The following is a 9915-nucleotide window of genomic DNA, read 5'->3' on the forward strand; positions in this document are numbered from 1 at the left end:
TTTATCATGAGCAAGCTTAAGACACAAATTCTCCTGCAGGACAGATGAAGTTGCTTTCATTTTATTATTTACCTCTTATGATTATTTTCTTCTAGTGCTGGAAAAAAAAAAACCTCAGCGAGACACTGAAAGCTACCACACACACACATACTTAAACACTAACAGCCCAGTCTGGGGAAGGGTAGAAACAGCTTCAGGGAGTGGCATGGCCTCACACCAACTTGTTTGCCGCTGGTCCATGGGGCACCCCCACGGGTGGAAGGGGAAAAAGGTTCTGCAGCAGCGGAACCCTGAAGTCAGGGTACGTTCCCAGGTCTGGAGCCAATGTTAGTCAGTTTTCACCTCAGCTTTGCAGGCAGGTACACCAGCTGCCTGATGCAATTCCATAGGGCCTGTAAGATAGAGCTGTTCTACCAGGTACACTGTGCAGGTACACCAGGGCCCGGGATTCTGACTGCCTATTTAGCCCTATGAAAGGCCTAAATGTTCTATCAACAAAAATATTCAGCAGTTTTATGCTTTGAACTGTAATCTGAATGCTGAAAAGGTAACCTAAAAATTGCCAAGAAGTGCCATTTTTGCAAAGTGATCACATGCTCCTCTTCAAAGAAGCTCACTTTTTAAACTCACAGTAATACTATAAAGGGAGAAGAAACCTTATTTACTAAAAAGTGAATGTTGATCAACAGAGCCTATCTATTAGCAAAGGAACAGCTAGAACGGGTGTAGTAACTCTTTTTATGATGTAAAAATGCTTTTACTGTGCATGTACAGAGTGCAGAATCTAACCAAACAGTGATAGAATGGAAATAATTATAAGAAAGAAGAAGAGTTGGAGTTATATCCCTCCTTCCTCTCCTGTAAGGAGACTCAAAGGGGCTTACCATCTCCTTTCCCTTCCCGCCCTCCCCACAACAAACACCCTGTGAGATGGGTGGGGTTGAGAGAGCTCTGAAGAACTGTGACTAGCTGGAATGTGTTGGAGTGCACAAACTAATCTGGTTCACCAGATAAGCCTCCACAGCTCAAGTGGCAGAGCAGGGAGTCAAACCCAGTTCTCCAGATTAGAGTGCATCTGCTCTTAACCACTACACCACGCTGGCTCTCTAGATGGTGCATAGTCCAATCGTAACCAAAGTGACATCCTTTTACATCCACTGGTGGTGATGCAAGTCAGCTAAGCTAACTCCCATACCTCTTAGTGCTGGTTTTCTCAGGTTTTACTTCGGTCTTTTTGTTCAAATCTTTCAACGAAGTGCAGAGGTACAGGTCTTTAGGTACCGAAGCCACGGCAGGCATGATGGCATTGAGGTTATTATGCCTCTTCAATAAGGATAGTGCAGGTATTTAAATTAACAGTCAACAATGGTTGTCTTCTGGAGAGAAAAAAAAAAGAAAATGCATCCTAAAAGCTTATTCAAAAAGCAACATCTTTCAACATTCTGAACGCTTGCTTGTACGTGTTTCTGAAATGAAAGCCAGAAATCGTGGCACCGAAAATGGTTCTAAACACATTTTGTTCCTGAAAAAGAAGAGTTTGGATTTATACCCCACTTTCCTCAAGGAATCCCAAAGCGGCTTACACTTCCCTTCCTCTCCCCGCAACAGACACATCCAGTTCGCGTGGGACATCAAACCCGAGTCTCCAGATTAGAGTCCACTGCTCTTAACTACTACACCACACTGGCTCTACTCAACCCAATATCTTTCAGAGTTAGCAGTTAATTATTGCATTTCCCAGCTACGAACGGTTTGTATACAGCACTGGATGCTTATTAAGAAATGTTCTGAAACATATGGATTGGCAAGACGATGCTATCCACAGTGATGAACTGTTCTCTCCATCTCCCGGTATGGGGACATACCCCGCCCCCCGCCCGCGTTCTCCATCCGCTAATGCGTACGTCTTCCTTGTTTAATTAATCTGGAGACAGTCCGTTTGACTGGTTTTTCTCCAACACGCTACGGATTGTTGATAAAGCCTTCATATTCTGGAATCTTCCAGTCCTTTCTAAATATATTGTCAAGATTCAACACTACGTAATTTTTATTCTTCACCACCAGTGGCAGTGGGTAATTAGACTTTTCTAAGATCAAATTGAATTGCAGTTATTAATATTCATGTGAGAATTTTTTTTTAAGAGGGAAAATATAGTGCTGTTTCCAGAAATCACAACTACCCATAGGAAATTCACAAGCCAAGTTTGCGAGGCCTTCAATCCCAATACACGAAGCTGCCCTTTTTTACGTAATGCCATGTCTACCCCTTTTATTTCACGGGAGATGTGCAACATGAAATGCTACTTCGAGACCATAATGTGTCCTTGGCAAGCAGAGCGAACATTTTAAAGCAATATTCCACAGCCCAAAGTTGTGAACAGGCAACACAGCATTAAGACTGATTCTGATCTTCAAAAACAGCCTCAAAACCTTTGGGCAACTTCATCAGTCAAAAACGTACATTCGAAAATCTAGAGCTACTTTTGTGAAGCAAATACAGAAGTTTACAGGTCCTTCCACGTGTCCAAATGCAAGGTTTGTTGTGCTAATGTGATTTTCACATGATGAGACCTGGCACCCTGAGGATTTTCAAGTTTGTCTCAATATCCATAAATCTTTTTAAAGAAACAAACTGGGCACCACTCTACTCCTGGGAATTTGTAGGTACTGATTTCTTCTATTTCTAAGTGACAGATTTCCAATGTTACTAAGGGTACGTCATGTGTCTCCAGAGGTGTAGCTATATGGGGGATGGGGAGTGTGCTGCACACCGGGCGCATGCTGGTGGGGGCGAAAAATTGCCCCCACCCCCTTTCCCTCTCACCCTGCCCTATCAGGCCTGGACCCATGCCACCAGCCTGGCCTGTTTTCAGTCAGGACAAAGCTGTTTTCAGATGGCAGAAAGAGAGTAAGAGTGGGGGGGGGCCACTTGAGGCTGTGTGGGGGGAGGCGGTGGCCGGACGCCATTTTCTCCCCCTATGCCCCTGTGTGTCTCATTTAATTGCCATCTGTGTAAACCACACCGTGAAATGCTAAATTCAGCATACTAATAAAGAAGCAAGGTATAGCGCTTAGTGTCACAGTGGGATCTGGGAGGCCTAAGTTTCGTTCTCCAGCCTTCCACTAAGGTCTTGGGTTGACCTTGGGCAAATCACTTTCTTTTTGACTAACCTACTTCACTGAGTGGTTGACAGAACGGAGGATGGGAGAACAGCATACAGCGGAGGAAGGAGAACGTTATATCTGCCAGCTAAACAAATAATTTAGTCAGCAGATAAATAGCGAATAATTCCTATTAGTGAATCTCCCCCTCTCCAAAGAACCTTCTCTCACTCACTGCTACATGAATGACTTCCAATGAAGTCAAAATCTGTCAGTTTTTCTCCCTGGGTGCTTATATGGACATTCCTAAGGGCAAAAGAGGAAAGCTTTGGGCTACCCTTCTTCCCCCTTCCCCCTCTCTCACTAGAGCAAGTAAGATGCAGTGCATTCATTAACGAAGACTCCCATAAGAAGTAGGAAAATGCTTGGTGATCTGACATTTTTTTAAAGAACAATAATAAAATTGATTCCACTCCACCAAAATAACGTGACCTATGCTTCATTTATCTTTTTGTCCATTCTTGATTTTTAAAACACTCTTTCCACCCTCTACGAACCATGTTCGATTACAGGAACAGACTTGCTACACAGATCCTGCATTAGCATTTATTCCTACCTAGACCACATCATGGATAAAATGTATGGTTAAAAACCCTATCTGAATGCAACCCAAGTCCATTAAGTTCAAAGGCGATTTAGTGGCTGCCTTCAATAGGATGTTGATTATACTCTTTATCTGCAGATGAAGATAAGATTTACAAAACTAAGAACACTGGTTAAAATATTAATAAATATCAACCACCATCCTTGTTAAAAAGCTATTCTGCTTAATGCAGTAAATTGAAGACATGCAATAAAAGTCTGCACAGAACTTGAAGACCACAACTATATATGATTCAAAATTATCAAGCCAAGCGCTGTTCAGTTCTCACACATCTGTGCCAGACATTTTTACAACACCTTTCTTTTTTAAAATGTTAATGCAGAAATTCTAATACAGTGTTATGACTCCCCTCTAAGTTAGCTGAAGTCAACAGGCTTAGCAGGGTATAACTATGTGTAGGACTCCATAGTCAACAATCCACCCAAGCGAATGCAGTCTCCCCCTGTTCTTATAACTTTCCAAATGTCAATCCTTTTTTCACATCCCATTTTTTCTCTAGTAGGAATTTTTATAAAAGTATTATTTGTGATGTTTTTCAAAAACAAACGTTTGTGTAATTGTCGAAGGCTTTCACGGCCGGAATCACTGGGGTGCTGTGTGGTTTCCGGCTGTATGGCCGTGTTGAAGAAGAAGAAGAAGAAGAAGAAGAAGAAGAAGAAGAAGAAGAAGAAGAAGAAGAAGAAGAAGAAGAAGAAGAAGGAGAAGAAGAAGAGAAAGGAGGAGGAGGAGGAGGAGGGAGGAGGAGGAGGGAGGGAGGGAGGGAGGAGGAGGAGGAGGGAGGAGAGTTTGGATTTATATCCCCCTTTCTCTCCTGCAGGAGACTCAAAGGGGCTTACAATCTCCTTGCCCTTCCCCCCTCACAACAAACACCCTGTGAGGTGGGTGGGGGGCTGAGGGAGCTCCAAGCTGTGACTAGCCCAAGGTCACCCAGCTGGTGTGTGTGGGAGTGCATGGAGCTAATCTGAATTCCCAGATAAGCCTCCACAGCTCGAAGCTGGCAGAGCTGGGAATCAAACCCGGTTCCTCCAGATTAGATACACGAGCTCTTAACCTCCTACGCCACTGCTGTGTGGTTTCCGGGCTGTATGGCCGTGTTCTAGCAGCATTCTCTCCTGACGTTTCACCTGCATCTGTGGCTGGCATCTTCAGAGGAGATCCTCTGAAGATGCCAATACAGGCAAGCTAACGTCGAAATGCTAAATTCTGTCTAACCAATCCCAACACTGATTCAGTGTAATTATTTACCCATGGCAACTTCAGAGCTGGCATAAAAAATCCAGTCTACCCACAAAACATTTTAACATATACAATTCTCAAAGGCTGAATATTTCCCTCTGCTTTACATGAATGCACTACCGATAACCATACATCCTGCAATGAGATTGGTAGATAAAAGTTCTATACTTGACTCCTTATACCTTAATCACATTGTATACATGAAGGAGAATCATTTTTTATATACGTGTGTAAGTCCCAGAATTAAAATAAGTAGTAACTTATTGTTATTGCTACTTCCTGGACTCACATATGCAAAATCTTTACTAGAACAAAAGGAAGAGCTTCCTGCATTCTTTAAAGATGTGGCTTCCACGGTCATATGACTGAGGAAATGTTAAGCAATTCCTGTATCACTATGACAGGCTTACGTACCATCAAATGGATAACGCAGCCAGAATACCGCCAATTAAAATTTTGCTTTGTCAGTACATTAGTGCAACCAGTCCATGTTTTTTCCCAAGCACCCAGTTTGCAGACGGTCAAAGATATGAGAATTTTGCTTTGTGGGTTCGCAGCACCCACAAGTGCTTAAATGTGTGACCGTCATGTGCCTATGGGAGAAATTTCCACACATGTGAAAATAAGGAGTCTTGCAGCATGACTAACTACATTTTACTTTAGCATAATTTTTTTTGCATTAGACTTCATCTCCTCCTATGTGATGAAAGGGGTCTTGCTCATGAAAGCTTATGCAATAATAAAACGTAATTAGTGAACTTGTTTCCTTATTTTTTCTTAACAGTTAAAACAGCATTACAACAACTCTCCAGAAAGTATTAACCGCACAAGCCAGTCAGAGTAAGAAAACATACAGAAGAAACCTGAAGAATCAGAAGATCAACAGCAGCAAAAGACCGAAAAAGAAATACTGTAAAATGGTGGTAATCTCTTACTGTTTTAGTGTTTATTTAATTCCCAAATTAATCAGAAATCCAGCAGCAACTTATGCATATTTATTGTGGAATTTTTTGAAACGTCTATTGCAGTGAATGCTGCTAAGCCAAGTTTAAACTGTTACTGCACTTTCTCATAATTGCAGAAACACATTACGCTTCCAAAACACACTTATTTGTCATCCTCTCTTAAGCAGACACTTGGGAAAAGGTAAAGAATGAATGTGACCAAGAGAATTTACAAGAAAACTAGGATGGGCTGTGGCCTAGGCATAGTTAATAACAAAAACAAAACACCTCATGTTTGTTGCTGTGTAATGTGTGGAAAGAGTCTTTGGGGATTCAACAAGGTCACATTTTTGCAAACCTAGGTGGGCACTAGGTTTGCAGGACCAATTTGCTGTCTATTTGCCTTTCTCTGGCAAGAACTGCCTTCCTTCCACCCCAGCCTTCATTTTATTCGCAGAGCCACCTTTAGAGGCCCTAAGCACCGAGAAGATTATGGTATCCCCCTATACTGTATGTGTAATTCAAAATAAAAACAATACCGTGTTTCCCCCAAAATAAGACAGTGTCTTATATTAATTTTTGCTCCCAAACATGCACTATGTCTTATTTTCAGAGGATGTCTTATTTTTCCACTCCACAGCTGCATGCTCTGGTGCTCTGTTCGTCGGGCATGCTTCCAAACAAAAACTTTGCTACGTCTTACTTTCAGGGGATGCTTTATATTTAGCACTTCAGCAAAACCTCTACTACGTCTTATTCTCAGGGGATGTCTTATTTTCGGGGAAACAGGGTAGTAAACCATTATGTATGGTTAGCTATATATATCATACATTATATAAGTTTTACTACATATATTCTAATGAACATATATTATATATATATATATTCTAATGAATATATATTCTAATGAATAAGATTCTGATGTTCTAATACATATCCTAATGAATAAGTATCATTATTTGTATGCAACAAAACACCCACAATTCCATTTCTTTCCTGCCTTGAACCCATCATTTTAACTTGCAACGAATTGCAAGTTAAAATGATGGGTTCAAGCTGGTATCAGAATAATAGTGTTATTATATCTACTGTCAAAGATAATGAACCAACGTTCACTTCCTTATAACTTTATTTACGCTTACAAAAACTTTCCCCCTGCCTTTTCAATTGCAGTCTTTGACCATATCCTCGCAATTGACCTGACGCCACAAATCTGCTTCAGTACTTGGCAAGAAGATACAGCGCTCAGTCTGGCCTGTCGCAGGGTGGTTCTGTTGGGATGTTTTAATATACTTTTAAGATACTTCTGTTGGGGGTTTTTTTTTAATACACTTCTGTATATTTCGAATACGCCGGGATTTTAAAAAAAACATATCTACTTCAATACACTTTTAAACACACTTCAATGCAATTTGTGACCAATGACATTGACAATACAGGCGACTCCCGCCCCCTTCGCCACACCTGGCAGGCCCACCTGGGCCTCTCCAGCCCCCCAACCAACCCACCCACCCACCCACCCCCATTCCTTCCGCGGCGAGACCCCGCAAGGAGCCCAGCTTCCCGGCGGCCGCCTCTTCCTCCCCCAGGCCCCGTTTCGCCCGGCCTGTCGCCTCCTTCCCCGCGACAAGGCCTACTCGAGCTCCCCTCACGGTCGCCTCGCCGCGGGGTAGGCCGCGGGCGCCCGTTCGCTCACCACTCGGGGGGTCTCTGGCCCTCTTCGCCCTCCATGTCCCCGAGATGAGGCGACGGAGGAACGCAGCCTCTCAGGCAGCCATGGCTTCCGAGGCGGGATGAAGGAGACGGCCTGTGGGCGGGGAAATGGGTTTTTTCCTCCTCCTCAGCTGCTCGGCCCTCTTGCCCGAAAGGGGCTGGGCTGCCGGAGACGGCCGGGAGGCGAGCTCCGGGGCTGGGGGAAGAGAGCGCTGGGGGGTCGGGGGCACTTCGTGGACAGGAGTGGTGGGGGCTGGATCAGGCCCGGGTGGTCCATGTTGTCCTGTGTCACACAGGGGCCCACAAACGGCATAGTGGGGTGAGGTGGCCTCCTAAAAACTGCAATGGGGTTTTTGCGTGTGTGTGCACGCTGCAAAGATACCCCAAGGTGGGTTTCGAAGGGAGGTTGGGGGATCTTGCTGTGCTTAACACTTTGCAATGGCCTATTGATAATTAGCTGCCGATCCCCAGTCGTATAACCACTTGCCGTCTCTAAAACCTGCAGTGGGGTTTGTGTGTGTGTTTGTGTGCGTTTGTGTGCATGCTGCAAGGACACCCCGAGGTGGGTTTCCAGGGGGGTGTTGGGGGTCTTGCTGTGCTTAATACTTTATAATGGCCTATTGATCCCCAGTCCCCAGTCGTATAACCACTTGCCATCTCTAATGGGGTTTGTGTGAGTGTTTGTGTGCATGCTGCAAGGACACCCCAAGGTGGGTTTGGAGGGGGGGTTGGGGGTCCTGCTGTGTTTAATATTTTATAATGGCTTACTGCTAATGAGATGTCCACCCCCAGTCATATAACCACTTGCCATTTCTTTGCTAAAGCATCTATATGCATACACAGTCACAATGCATCTGCAAGTACTGTTTAGATGTGTACAAATTCTCAATTCACAGTGCGTCTGCAAATGCACGAATGCTGGGTGAGAGGCTAGCCACAAAAAGCATAAAATTAATTTTTGAGGGATTTCTCTGCCTGTCACGATCAATCTTTTCCAAGCATTCAGTGTGCAGACTGTCGGAGATATGAGAATTCTGCTTTGTGGGTTCCCAGCATGGAGAAGCACATAATTGTGTGGCAGCCTGTATCGAATGAAGTGGACAATGTCGAAGGAAGTGCAGGCAGAACAAAAGGAAATATTAGCACGTCAGTGGTTTTGTCAAATTCACAGCTGGGGATGACAGGATGGCCACAAACAAAAAGATAGATTCTTGAAGGAAACCTCCACAGCCAGGAGCAGTGTGAGGAGGTGACATGACTCAGTGATCTCAGCTATAGGCCCTGTTTGTTTGCCCTCTAGGACTACTGGTTGGCTGCTGCATGCAATTGGATATTGGACTAAATGGACCACTGGTCTGATCCAGCAGAGCTCCTTATATCATCTAATCATAATTTTCCATAGAAGATTCAGCATGTTTGATGAGGCGGGCTCTTATCTATGCTCATTTAAGCCATTAAAAAAAAGTTCAGATGCCAACTGCCTGTCTGTAATAATTGGGAAGTTTACAGTGGGTGAGGGTTTGTTCTTTTATTTCATGTGAAAAAAAGAATTGTGTATCACCACAAATCTCCCATCACCACAGTTGAAAATAACATTTTTGGGAAAACTGAAACTTGTGCAAGTAGTTTGTATACCTTAACATTTTTTTGCAACAATAGAGGATGGTCCATTGTAGCTCAGGAATGATGATTACTTTATGAAGCAGAGATGGGTGGAGAAATGGGACAACCTGCTATCCTGAATGTCCTGGCTTGTTATAAAACAGTGATTTATTTTTAACATAACTAATGTAGAACAAACCTTCACATATGCATATTATTGTCGTTGATTCTGTCAGCAGTTACAGAATATAAGAGCCATTTGGACAGTTGTATTACAAGAGACAAGAAATGTAAAATGCTGGGTATAATTTAAAATCCTGTTTTATAGAAATGGATCCAGCACATAGCTACGCAAGTTGGAGCAAAATAGTCTTATTTGCACCTTGAAGTCTATGGCATTTTTATTGTAGAACAAGCTTTTGGGTTTTAGAAGAATAATAATTTGGATTTATATCCCCCCTTTCTCTCCTGTAGGAGACTCAAAAGGGCTTACAATCTCATTGCCCTTCCCCCCTCACAACAAACACCCTGTGAGGTAGGTGGGGCTGAGAGAGCTCAGAAGAACTGTGACTAGCCCAAGGTCACCCAGCTGGCGTGTGTTGGAATGTACGGGCTAATCTGAATTTCCCAGATAAGCCTCCACAGCTCAAGCAG

At 43.4% G+C, this 9915-nt stretch overlaps 1 protein-coding gene across 7 annotated transcripts in view; it reads right to left on the reverse strand.

Moving 5' to 3' along the window:
• USP8 (ubiquitin specific peptidase 8) overlaps window positions 1-7798 on the reverse strand; it is a 34215-nt gene extending 26417 nt beyond the window's left edge. For 6 of the 7 annotated variants that reach the window (XM_048481778.1, XM_048481777.1, XM_048481779.1 and 3 more), the window contains exons 1-2: window positions 7643-7798; window positions 1196-1376 (exon numbers count right to left, since the gene is read on the reverse strand). In XM_048481778.1, the coding sequence (XP_048337735.1) occupies window positions 1196-1299 (104 nt within the window). In that variant the 5' untranslated portion in view covers window positions 1300-1376; window positions 7643-7798. The remainder of the gene's footprint in view (window positions 1-1195; window positions 1377-7642) is intronic. The other variant, XM_048481774.1, reaches the window with a different exon arrangement.
• Between the last annotated feature and the right edge of the window lie 2117 nt (window positions 7799-9915).

Source organism: Sphaerodactylus townsendi, linkage group LG17 (assembly GCF_021028975.2).
Source record: "Sphaerodactylus townsendi isolate TG3544 linkage group LG17, MPM_Stown_v2.3, whole genome shotgun sequence".
In the NCBI taxonomy this organism is placed as follows: domain Eukaryota; kingdom Metazoa; phylum Chordata; class Lepidosauria; order Squamata; family Sphaerodactylidae; genus Sphaerodactylus; species Sphaerodactylus townsendi.